Source organism: Buceros rhinoceros, unplaced genomic scaffold (genome assembly GCF_000710305.1).
Source record: "Buceros rhinoceros silvestris isolate BGI_N320 unplaced genomic scaffold, ASM71030v1 scaffold13017, whole genome shotgun sequence".
NCBI classification, from domain to species: Eukaryota; Metazoa; Chordata; class Aves; order Bucerotiformes; family Bucerotidae; genus Buceros; species Buceros rhinoceros.
In genome coordinates this window covers 22,864-48,149 of record NW_010421621.1, presented here as the reverse complement: position 1 = coordinate 48,149, position 25,286 = coordinate 22,864, and the positions used below count along the sequence as shown (strand labels likewise).

At 43.8% G+C, this 25,286-nt stretch overlaps 2 protein-coding genes across 2 annotated transcripts in view; both read left to right on the top strand.

Annotated features, from left to right (window-relative positions):
- The first annotated feature begins 1,050 nt into the window (after window positions 1–1,050).
- Window positions 1,051–5,652, top strand: LOC104496601. Its single transcript, XM_010139745.1, has one exon. The coding sequence runs from the start codon at window positions 1,051–1,053 to the stop codon at window positions 5,650–5,652; it is 4,602 nt and encodes a 1,533-aa protein (XP_010138047.1).
- Window positions 5,653–9,766: 4,114 nt separating this feature from the next.
- LOC104496600 (titin-like) overlaps window positions 9,767–25,286 on the top strand; it is a gene marked incomplete at its 3' end in the record, with an annotated part of 37,978 nt that continues 22,458 nt past the window's right edge. Inside the window, exons 1-26 of the mRNA XM_010139744.1 lie at window positions 9,767–11,866; window positions 12,026–12,290; window positions 12,993–13,271; window positions 14,351–14,914; window positions 15,353–15,634; window positions 15,741–16,019; window positions 16,388–16,666; window positions 16,765–17,043; window positions 17,165–17,452; window positions 17,573–17,851; window positions 17,952–18,233; window positions 18,341–18,619; window positions 18,730–19,008; window positions 19,103–19,381; window positions 19,499–19,786; window positions 19,890–20,168; window positions 20,297–20,578; window positions 20,711–20,989; window positions 21,134–21,412; window positions 21,518–21,796; window positions 21,936–22,223; window positions 22,404–22,682; window positions 22,894–23,175; window positions 23,784–24,062; window positions 24,167–24,448; window positions 24,955–25,233. Coding sequence (XP_010138046.1) covers window positions 9,767–11,866; window positions 12,026–12,290; window positions 12,993–13,271; window positions 14,351–14,914; window positions 15,353–15,634; window positions 15,741–16,019; window positions 16,388–16,666; window positions 16,765–17,043; window positions 17,165–17,452; window positions 17,573–17,851; window positions 17,952–18,233; window positions 18,341–18,619; window positions 18,730–19,008; window positions 19,103–19,381; window positions 19,499–19,786; window positions 19,890–20,168; window positions 20,297–20,578; window positions 20,711–20,989; window positions 21,134–21,412; window positions 21,518–21,796; window positions 21,936–22,223; window positions 22,404–22,682; window positions 22,894–23,175; window positions 23,784–24,062; window positions 24,167–24,448; window positions 24,955–25,233 — 9,388 coding nt within the window. The remainder of the gene's footprint in view (window positions 11,867–12,025; window positions 12,291–12,992; window positions 13,272–14,350; window positions 14,915–15,352; window positions 15,635–15,740; window positions 16,020–16,387; window positions 16,667–16,764; window positions 17,044–17,164; window positions 17,453–17,572; window positions 17,852–17,951; window positions 18,234–18,340; window positions 18,620–18,729; window positions 19,009–19,102; window positions 19,382–19,498; window positions 19,787–19,889; window positions 20,169–20,296; window positions 20,579–20,710; window positions 20,990–21,133; window positions 21,413–21,517; window positions 21,797–21,935; window positions 22,224–22,403; window positions 22,683–22,893; window positions 23,176–23,783; window positions 24,063–24,166; window positions 24,449–24,954; window positions 25,234–25,286) is intronic.

The following is a 25,286-nucleotide window of genomic DNA, read 5'->3' as shown; positions in this document are numbered from 1 at the left end:
CCGTTTCCAGAGGCTGCCACTGGTGGGGCCTCACCGTCCAGGCCAGGCATGTGGCAGGGAGCACAGTGACACAATGGTGGATGCTAAGGAGCTGCTGGATGAGGAGATCCGTTGGAAGTTGCAGCGACTGCGGGAGGCAAAGAGAGCAGTGCTGAAAAAGAAGCAGGAATCCCTCATGCCCATGGACCAGGGTGGCCCCCTTGGCAAGTCCAGGCCACCTGAGGCATCTGCCATGATAGATGACTCACAGCCCCTCACGGTGCGGGTAGTGAAGGGTTACTGCAGGCCCAAGGCTGCAGTGGAAAAGTGGCAGATGCCAGGTGGTCTCCTGGAGGCCTGCCCACCCCTCTTTGTTCAGGAGGTCAAGCCCCAAGAGGCTGTTGAGGGGCACAGATGCACCTTCTCCTGCCTCTTCCATGGCCGCCCACAGCCCACAGTCACTTGGTATAACAACAACAAACCCGTGGGGCATATCCGGGGCACTGCTGTTCACACCACAGAGTGCTGCTCTACGCTGACCTTCCCATCCCTGCTCCCGCAGCATAGTGGCACCGTCACCTGTGTGATCTTTAACCCTTTGGGCACAGTCAGCAGCTCAGCTGCACTCCACGTGAGGCAGCGGATGCCAGCCTATGAGCTATGCTGTCACAGTTTACTTTTATCTGGGGAGTCACTTCCTACACTAGCAAGTTTGACAATATTGACAACAACAAGCAGAACATTTCCAGTGTTAGGTGAGGCCTTAGATAATACATGAGAAAAGCAAACACAGAATTTACCTTTTCTGCCAAGGACAAGACGGTGGAAGCCTGAATTATGGCCACAAAGACGGAGGAGGAAGAAGAATGGAAGAAAGAGGAGGAGGAAGAGGAGGAGAAGGTTAAGAAGGAAGAAGGGGAGAAAGAGGAGGAGGAGGAGGAGGAGGAGGGGGTGGAGAAGAGTGAGAATGAGGAAGAAGTTGCCCTGCCCTTTGCAGCAGAGCAGGAACTGTTGCTGCCTGTAGAAATCAAAATCACTTCCCCCACTCCAACACCAGAACAAGACATAGAGATGGGGGAGACCACGCAGCCCTCTGTAGACCAGGCTGTTCCCACCATAAAGCACAAGTTCAAGTTTTCATTTGATGCAGGAAATGAGCCACCACAAATTACAGCTGAAGTCCCAGCACACATTCATTGCCATGAAGGGGAGGCAGTGGTGTTGGAGTGTGCTGTGTCTGGGCAGCCCCCACCAGCTGTGGTCTGGTCCTTGAATGGCCAGAGTCTCTCTGCCAGTGAGAGGCTGAGGTTTGAGGAAGGCAAGAATGGCATCTACCGCTTACACATCCAAAGGGCCTCTCTCACAGATGCTGGGCTGTATTGTTGTGTGGCCAAGAATGTGGCTGGAACAGCACAGACTGCCTCTGAGCTGACAGTGCAGCCCAGTGCGCCTAGGTTGTATAGCAAGGGTGGAGGCACAGCTGAACTGCCTTCCATGGACCGTGTTCTTAACCTTCAAGGACTCAGCACGCTGGGGAAGGCTGAAGAGGAACAGACTGCATGTTCCAAGGAAAAGGAAGCCCACCTACACTGGTCCCTAAGGATGTCTCCATCTCCTTGTGAGCAGTTGGAAGAGGAATGTGAGAAAACTCCTCTCTTCAAGGAAAGTGAGATGGAGGAAACAATGGTGCTGGATATAACGGAAGTTTATGCAAAGCAAGAAACAGGTAATACAGAAGAAAGTGAGAGAGATACAGATGGTATTTCTGAGATGAGGCAGCACAGAGGAAAAGCTTCCTCTGAGGAACACGGCTTTGGAATTGATGCCACTGAGCTTCACCCCAGCATGTCCAAGGAAGAGCATGAACTGGTGGCCAAGGACTCGGGTCACTTTTCAGAGGAGCTGGAGTCTGAAGGAGACAAAGTGGTAACACATACAGATACTTCATCCTGGGACATCTTGAAGTCACCATTTATGAAAGTGAAAGGGCAAACACATGCCTCTGAGCAGTCTGCTCTGGCAAGGGAGTGTGAGGATTCACAGTTTTTCATTCCTGTTTCACCTGTGGTGCAAGAAGGGAGTGATGTCTACATGGAGGAGAGCGATGTTCCTGCCTGGGAGGCAAAGTCTCCTGATGTGCCTCTTGTAGAAGAGCCAAGTGTGCCCCACTTGGAGGACAATATTGCAAGCATGCCCTCAAAGGAGCAGTTTGGCTTTTATGATTTCTATACAGAAGAACAGCAGGAGGAACAGGCAAAGGAGCAAGAAAGATCAATTAATGTTGAACAGGACATTGAGGTTGATGATCATGTTTATAAAGAAGAATTGACTGATGCCGGGGATGCAGCACACTGGGAAATGCATAATGATGGACAAATGCTGCAAGAAATGGAGTCTGATGCAGGCAACTCTTTGTTGGATCTAATCCTCCCTCCTCCTGGCATAGAAAACTTGAGTCAGGATTTTAGTGAGGAAGCTGAGGTTTACCTAGAAGAAGAACATTTCAAAAAGCAGCTGTTGCCATCTGAGACTGATGAGACCAATATCACATTTGATCTGAAGGATTTTGTGGAGTCTCTTCCAGCTGCAAAGACTGCGGACACAGAACAGGCACAAACCCCCACAGCTCTGGAGGGTGTGGAGGTAGGAGTGACTGGGCTCATCTCCCCTGTACACCAACATGATGTGCTTGTGGAAGAGATGTATCTGAGTGTGGAGCTGCATCAGAGCCATGGGATGCAGCAGGGGGAGGTCGGTGCCCAGAAAGAGGCACAGCCTAGCGAAATCAGAAGAGCTGATTTGCAAGTCTCTGATGGGGACCTTGGCAGCATCATGATACCCAATGAAGAGGGATCTTCTGCTGAAGAAATTAATGAGTCAGAGATGAGTGTATGTGTGGAGGATTCACTTGAGGGACAAATCCAGAGTCTTCTGGTGGAGTCCACAGCAGATTTTCAAAGAGAAGGGCAGGAAACACATGTGCAGGAGAGTGGGGTACAACTGGAGACCACAGAATCCCAGAGTGACAGCTTCATCACTGACTTGAAAAAAGCTGCACGTGAAAAGAAACCCCAGCCTGGGCATCAGGCTGAGGAGGAAGGAAGTTCTGGTGTAGAAAAAGTCTTTGAGATGGGAATGAGCAGCTCTACCTGTGAGGAGATGCTCAGGGACACCCAACAGGAACCAAACAAAACCAAGGGCTTCTCTTTTGGGCATCTCCTACGTGGTTTAATAATGGATGATCCTGTGGCACGGAAGGACGAGAGGAAGGAGTCTTGGGGCAAGAAGAGGACTTCCACTGAGGAAGCCTCTAAGAATAACCTGGATGGAGAAGGAAAGCAGGAGGATATTTCTGCAGGTTCAGAGCCCAGTGCTGTTCAAGCCTCAGAGCTAGAGCCTGACTTGTCCCTAACCAAATATTTAAGGTCAACTGGGGTGCAAATAGCTCCAGATCTCAAAGGGACAGTTCAGAAGGAACCACGAGAGACCATCACTTCACTGGAGGTGGAGGAAGTTACCTTCAGCATGGTTTACGACTATTACAACAACAAGCAAGATCTTGCCCGACCCTTCTCTCCTGAATCAGAAATGTCTATAGAGCTGGAGAGTTGCAGTGGAGAGGAGTCACCTGATTCGGACCGCTTCTACACACCTCCCTCCTCAGTGGAGATCTTTGAAACTGCTTCATCAGCATCCTACCACACACCGCTCAGCACACCTGAGCGCTACTCCACACCATCTGAGGGCTCAGGATCCAGCACACCCCCCGAGCGCTACTCCACACCATCCGAAGGCTCAGGGTACAGCACACCACCCGAGCGCTACTCCACACCATCCGAAGGCTCAGGGTACAGCACACCACCCGAGCGCTACTCCACACCGTCGGAGGGCTCAGGATATAGCATGCCGCCTGAGCACTACTTCACACCATCCGAAGGCTCAGTGTACAGCACACCATCTGAGCGCTACTCCACACCCTCTGAGGGATCAAAATGCAACACACCCTCAGAGCACTACTTCACGCCTTTTGAGGCACCCTGCTCTGCATCAGGGGACAGCACACCACCAGAGCGCTACCGAACACCCATTGGGGAGTATATGGATGCCCCGATCACATTCCCTGTCTGTGAGAAAAGACAGCAGCCTCCAGACCAGCCACAGGCTGAGGTGTTTAGGACCCCCTGTGAAGCCCTGGAGCCTACAGGCAGGGAAATGCCACCTGCATTCCTCAAGGCATTGAGCAGTAGGAGGCTGTATGAGGGCAGCATGCTGAGTTTTATGGCCAAGGCGGTGGGTGTGCCCAAGCCAGAGGTAAAGTGGTATCACAATAAATCTCTGTTGGACCTGGATGATAGAGTGCAGATAGAGAAGGATGGGGACAAATGTGTGCTGAAGATCACTAACATCCAGAAAGCTGATGGAGGAGAGTATCTGTGCCATGCAGTGAACATTGTTGGAGAAGCTAAAAGTATTGCGCAAGTGGAAGTTTTTTCTGAAGACGCGCGGTCACTAGCACTGCCACCCCCTGTCACTCACCAGCATGTTATACACTTTGACCTGGAGCAAAACACATCTTCAAGGTCACCTTCACCACAGGAAATCCTTCTGGAAGTGGAGCTGGATGAAAATGAGGTGAAGGAGTTTGAGAAGCAGGTCAAAATTATAACAAGTCCTGAGTTTAGCCCAGATAAGAAGAGCATGGTAGTTTCCCTGGATGTCCTTCCACTTGCCTTGTTGGAGCAAGCTGCAGGCTTGGCTGCAGAGGAGAATGAGGATGTAAAAATCGATTTCCAAGTAACTGAAATGCCCCCCCGCTTTGCTGTGCCCATTGCAGACATTGAGGTGACAGAAGGCTTGGAGGCAATGTTCGAGTGTGTAGTAACCGGTACTCCTGTCCCAGCAGTGAAGTGGTTCAGAGGTGACACCTGTGTAACACCTGCCGCAGAGAAGTATGTCGTGAGTCAGAAGGAGGGGCTTCACAGTCTGAAGGTCCAAAACGTATGTCCTTCTGATCAAGGCTGGTATCATTGTCGGGCAACCAACAGGCTGGGAGAAGCAATGGTCAAAGGCTCCCTCATAGTCATAGCTCAGCAAGGACCAAGTGCTAAGGCAAGCAGCGAGGCAGTCACAGGCAGTGAACAGACATGTGACTTGCTTTTGAGTAAGACTGTGAGTCTAGGTGACCAGTCAGAAATAGACCTGGAGTTTGAGCCACCCATAGACAACTCGGAGAAAGCAATCCGACTACTTGCGGTGACTCAACAAGAGGAGCAGGTAGAAGTGGTGGAGTGTGTCAGCAATAGTTATGATGTGCTCACAGAACCATCCCAAGAGGAACAGGTTGAATTTAGCTCAGAGGACTTGGACAGCTTTGAGTTCCAGGACACAGAAACCCCTCCCAGATTTTTGACATTCATTTCTGACTACAGTACATTTGTAGGTGCCTCAGTATGCTTCCAGTGTCTCGTGACTGGTTCTCCCCCTCCAAGTGTCTGCTGGTACAAGGATGGAGTGTTGTTGGAAGGGGACAGGTACTGCGCACAGGAAGAGCATAGGGGCTCTCATAGCCTTACTATTGATAACTTGATGCAAAGTGACAGTGGGCAGTACAAATGTATAGCTACTAACAGGGCAGGAACTGCTGAGACTTGTGCTGTGTTAACATTATACTAAATTTCTGTAATTTATTTCAGAGTCTCTTTTGAAACACCTGATGTTTTTATGCTGTTATTCACTGCAGGTAAAAATGCAGAACTCGTTTTAGGGGCATTGCTTTTCATCTCTTCAGGGATGAACACCATTCTATGTGGGCATATTTCTGTCTTACTTAAACTTGCCTTCATTGGGGAATTTAAGTGAGATTTAATCTGTGCATAGGTTTTGTGCACACTTTCTGCACCAAGGTATATTTCAGGCTCCTTCCAAGCTCCTTATTCTTGTAAAGATCTTTTAACTGACACTCATGTATGTAGGATTAATTTTTTCATATATTGTACATATTCCTGTGTTTCTGAGACATTGTTTTATGTAGGCTAGAAATTACTTGAAAATGTAGAAATCACTTTTTTTTCTTGTAACCTAAAGGTATGGAATACTAACTTACGCTTGTTTAGTTTGGATGTCGTTCTGTGAAAGAACTCCTTAAACCGGTATTCCCCCTTCTCACCATGTTGTGTCAGAACATGTGAGTCTCACTGATTCAAATCCTGTGTTTACAGTTTCTATCACTGCAAAATTCTTACATCCATGGGCCTCATTCTACTGACTCATGGATTTACATGGCTTTTTTTTAAGTCAATGGAATCATGCAGTTGCAAAGAAAAGCAACACAATGGAAAGAAAATGGAAGTTTTGCATTAGTAGAGACTAGACAGGATTTTTTCTCTATTACCAAGTAATAAACATGAAAACATATTTTGTACTGTATCTTTAGAAGTTAAAGGAGAGGGAGCATAATAAACCAATATTGTAACTGTAAATTCATTTAAATAATTTTGGTTGTCCCCATATTCCAGTGTCACTCATAAAAAATATATAGTAGTAAAAAAGCGTGAGATTTTTCTGCACTATTCTTGTTTCACATTAAAACTAAGTCTCTACATATTCCTTTTTTCTTTTTTAATTAGTAACAGTTAAGTGTGCTATGTGTCAAGATGGCCAGAAATAAGTAGAATACATTCAATTGTTATCTGTGGCATTTTCTCAGCAGAAGAGATTTTTACATTAATGTTCTCAATGTGAGTATAAAGTTTTGTATTTAAAATAACGCTAATTTTTAGGAGGAGTCAGCATTAGCTGACGTAAATCAGAACTAAATCTATGCTACAGAAACAATAATAAAGTGATTAAGAATATAGATTTAAAAGTATGAAAGTTATTAATTAATGTTTATCGGAAGTTAAATACTCTAATGCATGTGCCAACTTTCCAGTCACCTATATGCCAAGGTGAAACCTTCAGTTCAACAACCCTAAGCAAAGATTATTTTTACTTTGATTACCTGTTCATGAGGTTCTTCTGGTTATTTACAAATTGCTGTCACTTGCCTTGCAGACTGCTTTAAAGAGCATGGTGATTTTAAGTATAAAAAACCTGTTCCTGTAGTACATTCAAGTTACGTTCATGCATGTTCTTATTTCTGAGTTTGATGTGTCTTCACACTGAGGTCAGCATGCCTCAAAAACTCAGTAATCTTTTAAGATTATGCCATTGCTTACGTGGGATAGTAATTTTTGATCAAAAGATTCACTTTGCCCAGTTGTGTTGCCTGATATAAACTTAAAGCTAGGAGTGGCACATTCTAATGACCTGGTACATGGGGAAAATGACTGGAGTGGTTAGACTAATACCAATGTGTCACTTCAGTTTCTTGCCAGTCATGAGCCCATGATAAATATTTAAGATTTTATGTTGTTAAGAAGCAGAGATAATTATGATTTCTCATAGGTAATGGTGGTAGGAAAGTGAAGCATGAGTGTCTGACCTAACATTGTGCTGAGAAAAAATCGCTTCATGACCTGTCCTTAATCCATTCCTTGAGCAGATGTGTAGCACTAACTGATTCATTAAACAGCAGAGGTCCCCAGGGAAGTTGGCATGAATTATCTGATGTTATATGTCAGCTGTGTCATAAGGGGTCTTTAAGGGCCAAAGCCAAAGAAGTCAGAGGTTCTTTGGTTAGGTCCTTAGCAGTTATGATGTGTGTTTTATTTGCACATAAATGACCTGAAATTTTTAGTAGAAATAGGCCCAAAGGAGCCAGGAGCCAAACAGGTCCAAGGTCATGTTCACTTCTGAAATACATGGCTGAGCATCTTTATTTCTTCCTGTGTAGTAGTGTTTGTGGTCTGTATAAGTTTAAAAGTCTTGTTTTAAGTTTCATACATCAGCCAGGAGCACTATTATGTGCCTACAGAGAGACAAAATCTCACCTAAGCTACAATGATATAAATATGGAGCAATTCTAGTTTTGAATAAATTTACTCTGGGGCAACTGGTATAGCTTAGAGCCATGATTCACCATGTCTCTTCAAAATGTTGTGCTTTCATAGGAATTACAGAACAAAACTTCGTTGTCAGGTTTAATGTCTTCATTTCTACAAACCAAGTATCTTAAAAATAGGATGAATTGTTTGTCATCTATATGTATTGAATGTTAACATGTATGGTTAATTTGTGAAATAAATATGTAATGATTTAAGTCCGTCGATTCTTGTACTTTATTCATTTCACAGATATAGCTAAAACACACACACAAAAAAGTATGTCTAGTTTTTCATCATAGGTATTTAGGAACACCAGAAAGCGTATTAATTTTTGCCATACTCCTGTATATAAAGCATTCTTATGTGTGTTAGCACAGGTTTCATTCTGCAGTTCTTATACTTCATTATGTGCCCAATTCTGCCACTCATTCTCAAATTTACTAGCACATGGCTGGTAGGTACTGAAGGCCTGTAATTTTTTAATTATTTTTTCATCTCCTCTCTGCAGTTAGTCACTGTATGCACTGTGCTATGTCATACATGTTATGATATTTGTGGCAAGATTAAAATTGCTAAAACCAATGAGAACGAATTGGGCCTCGCATAACTCTGTTCTTTATTGTTGTTACTAGAGTGCAGCAAAAAATATTATCTCACTATGAGTTTTGCAATTTAAGGCAATGTAGTTGAGAAACTTGTCAAGGTTCACCATTAGAGTGCCTGCAGACATTTACTCACTCACACTTCTTTTGTTCTTTTATAACAATTCTCATATCTCTTCAGTGTCAAATTCTATAGGCCTTAGCTGAGCAAACTTGAATCAGTGAGGATAACAGGATTTGATTTCCTAAGATTTTCTTTGCACCATGCTTTTCATGGATGGTTTTTTCTTTCCTGGAAGTCTCAGATTTCATTGATGTTTCTAGTGTCAGCTGTCTGCACAGAATGACATGTTCTTGACTTCTGCTTCCTCTCATTTTTAAACCACCATTAGAACAAAGTGGTCTAACACATAAATGTCTAAATTCATGAAAGCAAGAAAAAGTGCTCTGCCCTCTTTTTCTCTGCTGTTGTGGGAGTTATAATACGCAATATTTTGACAGGGATGAGTTTAAAAGCAAAGATTTAAATCAATGATGTTAAATCAAGGGTACAAACTCGTGATTTTAGTAATAATGCTGTTGGAAGCATAGGTCTAATGTCAAAAACAGGACGAAGCTGGTAAGGAAGAGGTAATAGCTTTCTGTGTTAGTCAAAAGATAAAGGTGAACGGGTTGAACTAATTATACCAGCAAAAAGGTTGTTGCACTGAAAAGTTTGGGTTTAAGTCTGGCATTCTGCTTTTTTCTTTATTTTTTTGTCAGTTAAACCAGGGTCTTAGCACTGCTCTGCTGTACTTGTTTTCTATGAGTGTACATACGAATACGTATGGTGCATGCCACTTCAATGGTATTTGTTAAACACAGCAATGTTATTTGACTGTTACTTGTCGTATATACCCTGAGGGTATGCCTAATGCATACTGTGATGTCAGGTTTAAAGAGACACCCATGCTGATCCAGCTGGGAAGTTCATAGGCAACCTGACAGCTCAGCATGTCTTGCTGATTTTGGCAAGTGTGTGTTTAACAACAAGAGACCATCGTGTTCATTGTCAGCTCCTGTACAGTATTAAGAAAGCCTCCATATATAAAAAAAAATAGTTGCACTAGCACTGTTTATTGTTATCTACAAGTGTTCTCGTAGACATTCTAGTAAAACTAATCAATTTTTTTCCATACAGACATCTCTAGCTCTCTTATTATGTCTTCTGAGGAAGAAAGAAGCGAAGGCTACAGCAGCGGCCTTCAGTTGCCTGATAGAGAGAAAACACTTGAATTTGAGCCTGAAAAAACAGTTTATTCCAGCAAAGCAAAGATGAAAGTGGAGGAGGGGGGTAAAGCCCCTGTTTTCCTCAAACAGGTCTCATATGTTGAAGTCTGTCAGGGAGATGTCGCTAGGCTCTCTGTTACTGTTACTGGTAGCCCCCCACCCAAAATCCAGTGGTTTTTCAATGGCATGAAGCTTACCCCATCCACGGACTGTAAGTTAGTGTTTGCTGGCAATGACCACAGCCTCATCCTTCCATATGCGGCTGTGCAGGATGAGGGTGAGTACACATGTGTGGCCAGCAACGTACATGGTGAGACCACATGCAGCGCCCACCTCCATGTGCAGCAGCGGATTACAGGGGTCCCTTGCTTTACCAGGAAGCCAGACAGCTTGCAGTGTGCAGTGGGCTTCACCGCAGTCTTTGAATACACCGTGGCTGGGGAGCCGTGCCCCGATGTGCAGTGGTTCAAGGGAAGTGAGCAGCTTTTCTCCGATGCACGTTGTTCTGTTGCTCACCATCCTGATGGGTCAGGCTCCCTGACAGTGTGGGAATGCATGGAGACGGACACTGGGCTCTACACATGCAGGGCGGTGAGCACCCTGGGTGAGGCCACATGCTCTGCTGAACTCCTTGTGCTGCCCGAGGAGCATTCTGTGTGTAGGCAGAGTCCAACATTACAGCACTCCATAGTGGCAGAGGACCAGAGTGTCCTCTGCTACGAGGAGGCTGGCGACCTTCCTGCCTTGGAAGAAGCACTCAGCCTTGAGGCCATGAGGGAGCCCCTGGCCCTTCTTCAGCTCCAGACAAGCCAGGTGGAACACGTGCTGCCCAGGGAGGACATCTTGTCTGGCCTGCCACCATCCTGCCTGGCTGCACAGAGTGTTGAAGAGATACTTACTCAGGTGGCCACAACACAAGAAAGCAGCACGCTTCTGGCAGAGACTCTACAAACCCTTCCTGCTGGCCCCCAGGGTGTGGTGCCTGAAGCAGCAATGGAGACACAGTTGCTGGGCTGTCTTGGGACTACAGCTGCACAGATACTTTTGCCCAAAGAGCAAGTTATCCCCATGGGAGCAGAGCAAATGGCTGCTCTGAAGACAGAGGCTTCCCAAGCCCTTCTACAAGTGTCAAGTACTACTGAGAGCTGTGCCATAGATGGTGACCACATTCAGGTCCTTGAGGGCTTCCAGGCAGTGCATGGTGAGCTGAAGGCTGAACCCAGATTTCTCTCTGAACTGGCCTTCACTGAGGGCCAAGCAGTCCCTCTGGAGAATATGTCTTCCATGGAAGCAGCTGCAGAAGATTTTGCTGCAAGAATCCATGAGGGACAGCATGTGAGACTTCCCTTGCAGCTAGAAGAAAACCAGTCCCTAGAAGAGGAACATGTTGTCAGTCTTGCCAGCCCACTTAGGCAGCATCCAAAGGCAGGGAGACAACCCCATGAAACAATGGACGCTCACCAGCTCCAGGCAAGTCAAGTCCTCAACAAAGAGAGTCAGCTCACTGCTCAGATTCCCAAGAGCTGCAGCTTAGACATAATGTCTCAAATTAGAAATGCACTGAAAGCTGCAGTGGTAAGTGAACAAAACCTCTTGCTTTCAGAATGGTTGGCTGATAAAGAAAACATTGAAGTACAGACGATAAACATCACCAAGGAACATAAACACACCCTATGCACCTATGTTGTGACCACAGGAGGACTCAGTCCCATAGAAATCCCAGTCTCCTTGGGAGAAGTCAGCATTCAGACAGCTGACCAGCAAATGGTCTTGAAGGAGGCTTTCTATTCTCTAATTTGTGAAGAAAAACACCTCTTGACAGATGAAAAATCCAAAGCATTGCCAGATCGTCCCAGTCCACTTCTCTCAGGAAAATCCTGTGATGAAACCTCTGAACTGGAGCCCCAGCAGGCTGAGAGGACTATGGAGGCAGAAATACCCCTGGAGAAGACTCTGTCTGCACAAGTAATCAATATTGTGACTGGGCATGGTCAAATCAAGGATGTGGGTGCAGCTGCAGCCACTGCTGATGTAACCTTCACAGACGTTCCCATTGAGACACCCACAGAAATAGTGAAAAGGAAGGAGAAAAGGGAAGAAATATGTGAGGAAGAGGGAAGAGAGGGTCTGGAAACCAAAGCTGAGAAGTTAGAGGATGAGCTGGGCAAAGAGAGTTATCCCATCATACAGAGCAAACTGGTTGACACTGTTGTGGAGGAAGGAGAGAGTGTTACTCTGGTGTCTGTCATAACAAATGTCAGAGAGGTCAACTGGTACTTTGAGGATAAACTGGTGACTTCAGGCGACAAATTCAAGTGTTTGCAAGATCAGGACACGTACACACTAGTAATAAGCAAAGTGTGCGGGGAGATTCACCAAGGAGAGTACACCTGTGAGGCGCTGAATCAAAGTGGAAAAAGAGCAACAGCAGCAAAACTCACAGTTGTTAAAAGAGGTTGGATTATGGGGATAAAATATTGCCTTTTTAATACACCACTCTACTAATGAAACTGCCCTACTGTGGTGTCTGTATCTTTAGATACAGATACCATATTAATACCATCATGCACTAATCATAGAGCCCCCTTTCTCTCTGGGTTTATGGTCTCCTTTTACCACATTGCAGAGTCTCTCACTTCCCTCACCCTGGACTTAGCTTAGGAACTACATTGCTTCCTCTCCCCATTGCACAAGCATGGTCAAGACAAGCTATATCTCAATACTGGCCACTTCTCCTGTTGTTGCCTGTGAAGTGGACCTGCTCTTCCCACTTGTCTCATTGCTTCACCCTCTCTTCAGAGTCATTGCACAGTTTCAGCACAATTTCTCATTCACGCAATAATTTCTCACAGTTCCAAGATAGAGGATAGCTTGTTTCACATTGTTATTGTACATCTCTATTGCACATTGTTTTTCCATTATCACCACTGTGTTTCCTGATGTCATTATGCATTGTAACACCATCTGTCCACTGAGTCTGCCTGGTACTGCTTTAATTTCTTACACATATTTTTTTTCTTTTACAGTCACTTTATGTGGATTGCAAGTAATTTCCTCTCCCCACCCCACCACTTTTTTTTTTCCAGTCAGTCACTTCACTGTTACTTTCCAGTGTCAGCAGGCAGGGCTTTCAGTTATTCTCTGCTTCTAATTTCAGTGGCACCCATCCTGAGAAGAAGGCTCGAATCTCTAGAGGTGGCTGTAAATCATGTGGCCAAGTTTACCTGTGAGGTAGAGACTGCTCCCAATGTCAGGTTCCAGTGGTACAAAGCCGGCCGAGAGATATACGATGGGGACAAATACTCCATTCGCACCTCCAACTACCTCTCAACACTGGAGATTCTGAGGCCTCAGGTTGTTGACTGTGGAGAGTATAGCTGTAAGGCTTCCAACCAGCATGGCAGTGTAAGCTCTACAGCACTTTTAACAGTAACTGGTAAGTACAGACTCACAAGCACTTTCTTCTGTATATCTTGGTATGTTGTAATGCTTTCACTGCTATATTTCCAAATGTTTATGGTAGGGTTCTTGATTGCCATTGTTATATACGGTCCATACCTAATCTTGGCAGGCACAAACATAGAGAAGGAATAAGTTTTGAGAACGATGCTTTTAGGTGCTTTCTGTACTTAGTAAACTGAATCAGTGTGACAAGCTTCAGAAAGGAAGAAAGAAGGGGGAAAGAGCGTGGGAGGTACTAGATCTTCAACAGAATGGGATTTCTTTGTGAATAGATTCTTGGAGAAGGTTTATTTCACTTCCAGACAAGCAGAAAACATACGCTTTTAAAATTTATCTTTGGTGTAATAACAGTTGTGCGATTATTCTAGCACCCTATGTTTATCCAGTACCTATGTTTGAGAGGCAGGCTATGCATCTGTGCATGCCTGAACATCTATGTGCCATAGCCAGAGGGGAACTCTGTGTGATTGGAGAAATAGATCTTCTTAATCAAACAAAAGAAGGTTTAAAGCTGTTTCAGTTTGCAAACTTTTTTTGTCTATTGAGCGCTATACGATTATCTCCTATTTTTTTCTTTCTTCTTAAAAAGAACACCACTATCTTTTGGGCTTTTAGTCTATGATGATATTTTTATTCTTGACTTTTGTCTTTGTGTGGTCTTTGCTAATTGCCACGTGCAAGAGACTGAAGAAAGATGCACAAACTGTGAAATGCATGTAAACTTGTCCATCTTGAGACAATAGAGTACAAACATGTCAGTCTAAGAGGAGGAAATTCTGGCTTTTGGTTTATTTTCCTTTAGTTTGTGCATTGCTTCAGAGATCCAAAATGCCTTAAAGCTCTGGAGCAATATACGGACCCAAGAAATACAAAACCAAAAGCCAAAATTCATCTCCTTTAGCACCTCTTATCTCCTTCACTGCTGTCTTCTTTTGCTTAAGAGTGTCCAGTGAAAAACTGGTCCCTCTTGCTCTCTATCTCTGGCGAATGTGGAGAAAGAGCATAAGCTCTGGTCCTTACCTCTGTATAACATTGAACCCCTTTGTTTTGCAGAAGCGTTTCCACCATCGTTTCTTACCAGACCTGAATCTATCACTACTTTTGTGGGCAAAAGTGCCAAGTTCCTGTGTACTGTTTTGGGCACTCCAGTCATTGATGTCTCCTGGCAGAAAGACGGCATGACAATTTCACCTTCAGACCACCACAAGATCTCCAAAGTGGAAAATAAACATGTGTTAGAAATTTCCCTTCTCACCACCGGTGACAGAGGGGTTTACACCTGCAAAGCTTCCAACAAGTTTGGGGCTGACATTTGCCAGGCTGAACTGATCATTATAGACAAGCCTCACTTCGTTAAAGTTTTGCAATCAGTGCAGTCAGCAGTCAATAAAAAAATACGTCTTGAATGTCAGGTAGATGAAGACAGGAAAGTAACAGTAGGGTGGACAAAAGATGGAAACAAAATCCCACCAGGCAAAGATTATAAGATTTTCTTTGAAGACAAAATAGCCTCGCTTGAAATTCCTCTGGCTAAGCTCAAGGATTCGGGCCATTATGTGTGCACTGCCTCAAATGAGGCAGGAAGCAGCTCCTCTTCTGCCAGCGTCACTGTCAGAGGTAAGATAGTCCTGTGCCCCTTTTGCTTTTGCTCTTCTTGGGTTCCCCATGTCTTCTTTTGCAGGCAAAAGACTTATTTGGGCTGAAAATGTCCTCTGTGAACTCTTCTCAAACCTGCCATCAGGTCCATTCACCTCTTACTTGTTTCCCCTGCTGCCTTCCGGTGCACCATGTGTTGCTTCAGTATTTCTTTCACCAGCCAGATCCAAGAATTGCTCCTGCATGCAAGGGAGAGATGGGTGGAGAGGACAAGAAAAACCACAAGAACTGCAGCTCAGAGAAGATTATGCTATTCTTTTCTGCAGTCACATTTTATTTTTGTGTTAGGAACCAATCTTTCAAAGATTTGTATTTCAGCCTTCTTTCCTTTTTCTCTCTTCCTGTCTTCCCTTTTCTTCTGTTTTCTTCATTTTTCTTCCCCTTTCTTCCCAATTTTAGAACCACCATCCTTTGTGAAGAAGGTCGATCCATCTTATTTACTGACACCAGGTGACTCTGCACGCCTTCAGTGTAAGATCAAAGGGTCTCCTGAAATCCAGGTTACTTGGTTCAAGAACAATAAGGAAATCCGTGAAAGCAACACACACAGAATGTCCTTTGTCAATTTTGTGGCTGTGTTAGATATTTTGGAGATGAAAGTTGATGACAGTGGGAGCTACTCATGTGAAGCTGCAAACGAGGTTGGAAATGACAGCTGCACCACTGAAGTAGTTGTCAAAGGTCTGTTCTTGCTGCTGCCAGTCACATTCTTCAGAAAAACCTTCCCTTCCTTTTTTTTTGTTTTTTTTTGTCATGGTTGACTAATTCTTTCTCACTGGTTTTATAGAACCTCCGTCTTTCATCCGAACACTTGAACCAGCAGAGGTAGTGAAGGGAACAAACACCGTTCTTCAGTGTGAGGTTGCTGGCACTGGACCATTTGAGATTAGCTGGTACAAAGACAAGAAACAGATTCGCAGTAGTAAAAAATACAGGTTGACCTCTCAGAAAGCTGTTATTTCTCTGGAGGTGTCCTCATTTAATAGCGCCGATGTTGGTGAATACGAGTGTGTGGTAGCTAATGAAGTTGGGAAGTGCATATGCAGTGCAACATACGTCTTGAAAGGTCAGTGGGAGAGATAAAACTCCACTTACTGGAGGGATTGGCAAGAACCTCTCATTTTTTAAAATGTCTTTTCTTTGGAATTGTGGGTGGCTAGGGAGAGTGGGGAGGGAGAGAATCTTCTTCTCTTAAAACTCTGTGTATATCTTAACTCTTACTTGGCGTCAAACCTGTGAACGTGAAGGACATTGAGCCTAAAGGGCCATGTGTTAGCTCCCAGCTGGGGAACGCAGCTCTTATTGCCTGCTCTTTAGCTGAATTGTGCCATATACTGCACATTCTCTCTCATAAAACTGTCTTTAAGCAGCAGGTTTCACGGGGTGATGTGGTAGGAAATGAGTATTTCTTCTTGTCTCTTTTCTTTGAACTAGAACCACCATCTTTTGTTAAGAAAATTGAAAATGTGACAGCTCTGGCTGGAGACAGTATTACATTACAGGCTGTGGTGAAAGGTTCAGAGCCTATTTCTGTGGCGTGGATGAAGGGCAAAGACGTTATTCACGATGATAACAAAGTGAGAGTGACATTTGAACACGGTCTAGCAACGCTGCAAATTACTGGTGTCCAACTGAGCTCTGCTGGCAAATATACCTGCGTGGCTGAGAATGATGCAGGAAGTCAGTCCTGCTTTGGTGAACTAGCAGTGAAAGGTCAGTGGAGTAGTGCTGTGATCTCCACATTGTCTCCCCCTTTAGATGAAGAGCAATTTGCTTTTGTCCTTAACACCAGTTTCTTAATTCTGTTGTAGAACCTGCCAAAATAATTGAAAAATCTGAAATGATCCAGGTTACAGCAGGGGAACCAGCCATTTTGGAGTATACTGTCACAGGCACTCCAGAGCTAAAAACCAAATGGTTCAAAGATGGAAGGCCACTACCTGCCAGCAAAAAATATAGGATCAGCTTTAAAAATAACATTGCTCAGCTCAAGTTTTATGCCACTGAAATGCAGGACAGTGGCGAGTACACCTTTGAGATATCCAACGATGTGGGCATCAGCTCTTGTACTACCAGCTTCACTGTGCTAGGTTGGTACTGACTCTTTGCAAGGAGCCCTGCTACTCTGCTCTGAGCCCAACAGAGCCAGAAGCAGAACTGCATTCTTGTTTTGCTCATGTGTTTAGTGTCTTTCATTTTTACTCTCAACAGATCGCACTCTCCCTCCCTTCTTTACTAAACCACTGAAGAATACTGACAGCATCATTAGCACCTCGTGCCACCTAGACTGCAAAATTTCAGGCTCTCTTCCAATGACCGTCTCTTGGTTTAAGGATGATACTGAGATCACTTCAAGTGCCAAGTACACAGTACACTTTGCAGAAGGCTCTGCATCTTTGGAAATAAAACACCTAGATGCAAGTGATGCTGGGGTTTACGTTTGCAGAGCCACAAACTCTGCTGGTAGCAAAGACAGCAGTAGCACTTTATTTATAAAAGGTTAGGCAATTTGTTTCACATTTTTCTGAGTTTTACTTGTCATGTGACAATACTTTTCTTCTACAAAGTGCAAGCCACGTGTCTTACTCCTGACAATTGTTTCCTTTCAATGCAATCTAGAGCCACCCAGCTTCTCTGTAGAACCAAAGTCCCAAGATGTACTGCCTGCATCAACTGTACGTTTCAAAGGCACATTTAAAGGCACAACGCCACTGACAGTGAAATGGTTTAAAGGTGATACTGAGCTGTTGACAGGAGGATCCTGCTACATTATGACAGAAGCATTAGCAAGTTACCTGGAGCTTTATGCGGTTAAACCAACAGACTCAGGAAAATACACCTGCAAAGTCTCCAACGTGGCTGGCTCAGTAATATGCAGTGCAAACTTGTTTGTAAAAGGTTTGCGTTCTTACTCTCTTTTAAATTTGCAGCTGCTGGATTGACCCAGTGGCACTCTCTTCTGACTTCTTTGTCCTGAACACTCTTCTTAAATCCACAGAACCTGCTGCCTTCAAGGAGAAGCTAGAGCCAACGCATCTGATAAAGAAAGGCGGATATGCTGAGCTGACCTGTGAAGTCACTGGTACACCTGAGATTAAAATTACATGGTTCAAGGATGATAGAGAGCTAAAAGAAAGTGACAAATACAGGATGTCTTTTACAAAATCCTTGGCAATACTCCATGTTATGGAAGTTGAGATTGAAGACAGCGGGGAATACATTTGCGAGGCCAAAAATGATGCTGGAAAAGATATTTGCAGTAGCGTTGTTACAATCAAAGGTGTGTGTGACATCTAGCCACACAGTTTGTCTCTTTAAACTCAGTGCATTTTTACAGGCTTTGAAAGTATGATTAATACAAACTGCACTCTCTCTTTTGCATTATAGAGTCACCTTATTTTAGCAAGGAGTTTCAATCCATGGAAGTCTTGAAGGACTCTGATGTGGTTTTGGAGTGTGAGGTGCTTGGCACACCTCCCTTTGAAGTGTTTTGGTTGAAAGATGATAAACCTGTGCGGAGCAGTAAGAAGCACAGAATAAGCATTGAGAAATCTGTGATTAGCCTCCATGTTTTCAGGTTTGATGCTTCAGATGTTGGCGAATATCAGTGTAGAGTAACAAATGATGTTGGGAGCTGCCTCTGCAGTTCAGAGGTCACACTGAAAGGTTAGTGCAAGGTGCAGAATGCTGCTAGCATACTTTTATCCCAGTGTGGTTTCCATACCACACTGTCATGCACCAGACACATACTTACATGGCCACTTTCTTCCTGCTAGATCCCCCACAGTTCTTGAAGAAGATAGAAAACATTAGCTCCCTTCGAGGGGGCACGGTCGTGTTTCAGGCTGCTATTAAAGGCTCCTTGCCCATCACTGTGTCCTGGTTGAAAGACAATGATGAAGTGATTGAAGACAACAATATCAAAATGACCTTTGTGAACAATGTTGCCACTCTTCTGGTGAGGTCTATTGAGCTGAAACATGACGGGAAATATTTCTGTCAGGCTAAAAATGAGGCGGGAATTCAGAGGTGTTCTGCTCTGCTGACTGTCAAAGGTTGGTCCTAGCCTGAAGGCTTGCAGTGATCTCAGATGGTTCGCTTGTGGTTTTTACAGATGCCTTTTACACTCTATTTCCTTGTTTACAACAGAACCTGCTACAATTGTGGACGAGGCTGTGTCAATAGATGTGACTGAGGGAGACCCAGCAACCTTGCAGTGTAAATTTTCGGGAACAAAACCTATTACAGCCAAATGGTTCAAAGATGGCAAGGAACTGATGTTAGGCCCCAAATATAAAATCAACGTTACAGATACTGTCTCAGTCCTAAAGGTGCTTCATACAGAAAAGAAGGATAGTGGGGAATACGTTTTTGAGGTTCACAATGACGTTGGGAGCAGTAGCTGTTCTGCCAGCATTAACGTCCTAGGTGTGTATGGGCTCTCTTTTATCATTGTTTTTACAAAGAAGTCTTTTCTCCTGAGCTGACATCTGCCACAATCAAGGCTGAATTTCATACTTTGTCTTTTTACTCTGTCTTGGATAGATCTCATTATACCACCTAAATTCACCAAAAAGCTCAAGAAAATGGACAGCATTAAGGGGTCTTTTGTCCACCTGGAGTGCATAGTGTCTGGTTCACATCCTATAAGTATCCAATGGTACAAGGACGGCCAAGAAATAAGAGCAAGTGAAAAGCACAAATACTCTTTCCACGATAATACTGCATTTCTGGAAATCAATAATCTGGAAGGCACAGACAGTGGCTCTTACACCTGTGAAGCAACAAACAAGGCAGGAAGCAACCAATGCAGTGGATTCTTAACAGTCAAAGGTTTGAGCTCCTTCTTTGTCTTACAGTAGGTCTCTCATTCATAATTTTGGAATTCCTCTGTCTCAGAGTAATCCTCTTCTTTATTTCTTTTTACATGTTGTAGAACCACCATATTTTGTGGAGAAACCCCAGTCCCAAGAGGTTGTGCCAAATGCTAGGGTTCAATTCAAAGCACTGGTGAAAGGCTCCACTCCACTGCAGATAAAGTGGTTTAAAGACAGCCAGGAGCTCCTCTCAGGAGCCAACCGATCAGTCTGGAAGGACAACACGTCTAGTGTGCTGGAGCTCTTCTCAGCTAGGACTTCTGACTCTGGGAACTACACTTGTCAGATAAGCAATGATGTGGGAACTGCAACTTGCAAAGCAGCTTTGTTTGTAAAAGGTGTGCAACGCAATGCTCTTAGTGGTTCTGATTTTTCTGTGCAATTTGGGGGGAGGGAGTAGAAAACCCTTGTTTCTTTAAACCACTTTGAATATCATAAAGCTTCACCTTTTCTGTTCATCTTCTAGAGCCCCCCAGATTTATTCTGATGCCAACTTCTGTAGTAGCTTTGCGTGAAGGACAGTCTGCCACTTTCGAATGCCAGGTAGTAGGCACACCAGAGATCCACATCACATGGTACCTGGATGGGAATGAAGTAACTGACCAAGCTAAGTACGGCATCTCCTTCATAGACGGTTTAGCCACTTTGAAAGTCACTCAAGCCAAAGTGTTGGATAGTGGGATTTATGTTTGTGAAGCCCGTAACGATGCAGGTAGTGAGAGCTGCAGCATCGAGCTGAAAGTAAAAGGTTGGTTTTCAACATTTTGTCATCATTCAGCTATGCCACATAGCTGGGGTGATGGAGTAGGGGAGACTTCTTCTCCCCACAAAACCACTCAAGTTTACTATCTATCTACTGTCCCCTCATTCCTCTTTGTAGAGCCTCCAACATTTGTTCGTGAGTTGAGTCCCACCAAGGTAGTGAAGGGTTTGGAAGCCACACTCGAGTGTGAGGTGACTGGTACCCCTCCGTTTGAGGTGAAGTGGCTGAAGAACAATAAGGAGATGTTCAGCAGCAAGAAATATGCCATCTCTACCAAAGAATCAGTATTTACTCTTAATGTGACTAACTGTGATGTCTCAGACGTTGGTGAATATCAGTGCATTGTATCAAATGAAGGTGGGAGCTGTTCTTGCAGCACAAGGCTCAGCTTGAAAGGTCAGTTCTATGGGAAGCATACCCCAAACATTATATTCCCTAGCTAAACCGTAGTCGTTAGGATGATCATTATATGATCTCTCTTTCCTCTCTTCCCTTTCCATGACTTCTCTTCCAAACAACAAACAAAACCTCACACCGCAGAACCACCATCCTTTGTCAAGAAGCTGGAGAACGTCACTAGCATTTTGAAAGGTACTGCACTCTTCCAGTGCATTGTAGAAGGTGCTCAACCCTTATCTGTGTCATGGATTAAAGATGAGAAAATACTAGAAAATGATGTGCACCACCATATTACCTTTGAGAACAACGTGGCCACACTGAAACTTACCAATGTGGACCTTACCCACAGAGGAAGATACACCTGCCAGGCAAAGAACGAGTCTGGCTTGGAGAAGTGCTTTGCTTTGCTTTTTGTACAAGGTGTGTACAACGTGTGACTCTTCAAGCTTATCTTTGATGAGTGCTTGGAAAGTCAGTCCCCTATCTGTGTAGCTAACTGCCATTTTTATACTCTTTATACCTCAGAACCTGCACTGATCACAGAAAAGGCTAAATCACTTAAAGTCACTGAAAGAGACCCTGTGACTTTGGAGTGTACTGTGGCTGGGACACCAGAGCTCCGAATAAGATGGTATAAAGATGGCAAACAGCTCCTGCCCAGTAGATACTACACAATGAGCTTTGAAAACAACGTGGCCAGTTTCAGGATTGAATCTGTGTCAAAGGAAGATAGTGGTACATACAGTTTTAAGGTTGAAAATGACTTTGGAAGTAGCACCTGTGAAGCTGTTCTGACTGTGCTAGGTTTGTATCGTCATTTGACATATTCACCAATCCAGTAGGGAGGGAATGAAAAAATAATAATCTCTGTCTGTAAAAAGATAGGCAAGAAGGTAATCAGTGGTTTTTTGCCTTTTTTTTTTTCTTTTTTTATGTTGGGCAGATCAATCAATTCCTCCTGCATTTATCAAAAAGCTAACCAAAAAGGATACCATTCTGGGATCTTCTATCCAAATGGAGTGCAAAGTCTCTGGGTCACTCCCCATTACTGCAAAATGGTTTAAAGATGGAAAAGAGATAACTGACAGTGCAAAGTATAGAAGCCTGTGCCGTGAGAATACAATGTCACTCGAGATTGCTAATCTAGAGCTGGCAGATAGCGCAAATTACACATGCAGTGTTTCTAACGTCGCTGGGAGTGATTCTTGCAGTGCTGTCCTGACTGTGAAAGGTTTGAAACTCTTTTACTACTTCTTACTTGTGATAGATGCTGGAAAAAATAAATCTTAAGTAACACAAGACTCTTATACCTCTTAATATTAATGCTGAATACTTGGTCTCCATGCTTAACTCACTAATTTTCTTCATTCTTAGACATTTCTTTTGTATTTCTTTTTCTTAAAAACTGCAGAGCCACCAAGCTTCTTAGTAAAACCTGAAAGCCAGCAAGCCATCCCAGATTCCACAGTGGAGTTTAAGGCCACACTAAAAGGAACACCACCCTTTACAATAAAGTGGTTCAAAGAAGACTTAGAACTTGTATCTGGTCCAACTTGTTTCATTGGGATTGAAGGGTCAGCTGGGTTCTTAACCCTCTATTCTGTGGATACTTCTAGGAGTGGGCACTACACTTGCCATGTTTCAAATGATGTTGGCAGTGACTCTTGCACTACAACATTGATGGTAACAGGTGTGCACTTTCTTGTTGTGTTGCAGTCTTTTTACCTATATTTTCTTTTCTTTTTGCCAAGCCCACCTCACTGATCCTTGATAAACTGCCAAATGAATTCCCTACCCTGTGTTTGCAACCCACAGTTGTTTGGCTCTTTGACTCTTTTCCCACCTCTTTTCTTTCCAGTATTAATTCAGACCTCCCTGACCCCACTTTTCTGGTTTTTTAGAACCACCCAAGTTTGCTAAGAAGCTAGAGGCGGCAAAAGTAGTCAAGCAGGGTGATTCAGCCCGACTTGAGTGCAAAGTAAGTGGATCTCCAGAGATGAAAGTAGTGTGGTTCAGAGATGACCATGAAATTGTTGCCAGCGAAAAATTCCGGACATCATTCATTGACTCTGTAGCCGTGCTTGAAATGAATCATCTCAGCACAGAGGACAGCGGTGACTACATCTGTGAAGCTCACAACCCTGCCGGCAAGGCCAGCTGTAGCACCAAAGTCACAGTGAAAGGTTAGCTGTCTTCTTGTTCTCTGACCACATCCTGTTTTCCCCTGGTTGTTTTATCTCTTGGAAATCCGCGGGAATATAAGATTAATTTCTTATTTCAGGACTGCCTTTTTCTTCATGTCATGTTTGTTTCTCGATGCCCCCTCATCCCTTTCTGCTGGCATCTGAACAAGAGAGGTGTTGTTCTCAATGCAGCTGAATGCTAAGCTATGTGTTTTCCACTTTTGTAACTGTCAATGTCCAGACAGATCATAGTGGGAATTGCTATATCAAAGAGCTGCAATATGAAGAAAAAGAACAGTCCCAAACTGATCAGTGTCAGTTTTACACTCTGTATTTGAGTTTACTACCAGTTAAATGAGACCCGTACGCTACTGCCTGCCAAGGGGTCACCCCTCTGTTCACCTTTTTTACAGAGGAATTAAGAACTCTGAATACTCACCTACCTGCAGGATCATTTCATAATGCGCCCAGGAAATGGGGAAAAGCCTTGCCCATTCTGTTGATTTTTCTCAGCAGTCTTGTTGTGTAGAAGCTGGTATCTGTAAACTGTTTGTTGGTCAAATACCTCCAGACTCCTTCCTAAAATTGTTCCTTTGTTCCCTTGTCAGAACCTCCTGTCTTTAGCAGGAAGCCCTCTCCAGTAGACATGCTCAAAGGAACTGAGGTTAGCCTGGAATGTGAGATTTCAGGAACACCACCATTTGAAGTTACCTGGTACAAAGACAGGAGACAAATCCGCAGTAGTAAAAAGTACAAGGTTACAGCCAAAAACTACCATACAAGTGTTCACATTCTTAATGTCGAAGCTGCAGATGTTGGTGAATATCAGTGCAAAGCACAGAATGACGTAGGAAGTGACACTTGTTTTTGCACTGTGAAACTGAAAGGTAAAGTATTGGCATATATGCCTTCTGCAGTTCTCCCAATGGCACTGCCTTACTCTTCTTTACATAGACACTGTATTTACTATAACTGCATATTTCTTCTTCAGAACCTCCAAAATTCTTGACTAAAATAAACAGCATGACTGTTGTTGTTGGTGAACCAGTAGAGTTACAAGCAAGAGTGGAGGGCTCCCAGCCAATATCTGTGCAGTGGCTTAAAGACAAAGAGGAAATTATTAGAGAAAGTGAAACCACGAAGATCACATTTATGGAAAACATCGCAACTTTACAATTTGTGCGCACAGAGACAAGCAATGCTGGAAAATACATCTGTCAGATCAGAAATGATGCTGGAAGTCGCGAGTGCATGGCTACCTTAACTATTCTAGGTTGGTAAAAAACACAAGTTCATAAAATTTTTTTTTGAAGTTAGGAACTTGTCTATTTAATGTCAGCTGTATGCTTTGCTTATGCCCCTGAATTCCAAACAGAGAATCCTTGCGTTCCCAAAAAGGAGTAGTGATGTTCCTTATTGCCACTTGTCCAGGTATAGGGGCGGAAGGAACAACAGCCCTCCACACTGTGATGGCATCCAGTTGACTAGATTTCCAAGGCGTGTCTTTTTCTCATGCCTACTTGGAGAGAGTCAGAAAGTTGCAGTTCTCTGCTAGGAGTTAAAAACTATTTTTACTTTATTTTGGAGAGCATCTGAAATCTCCAGTTTAGGGTAAAATAAAGGGTGGAAAAAACAGAGCTCAAAAAATTCTCCAGCCCAACAAACTGAAATATCCTCAGTATCAAATGCGTAAGCCCGATCTTATAGTGCTAAAGTATTTACAGATAGTACTAATCATATCCTGTTTTCACCATACATGTTATCCATCTCTCTTTCCAGAGCCTGCAGTCATTGTAGAGAAAGCAGAGCCAATGAAAGTTACTATAGGAGATGCCTGTACTTTGGAGTGCAAAGTGGCGGGCACACCAGAGCTCTCCACTGGGTGGTTCAAGGATGGCAAAGAGCTGACCAGCAGCCAAAAATACAGAATTACTTTTCTCAATAAAGTATCCACACTTAAAATTATGGATGTAGAAAAGGAAGACGCTGGACTGTACACTTTTGCAGTGCAGAATGATGTGGGGAAAAGCAGTTGCACAGCATCGGTTGATGTTTTAGGTTGGTTGGATAACTTGTCTTCTATCTTTTACAAAAGCTTTTGTTTGGTCATG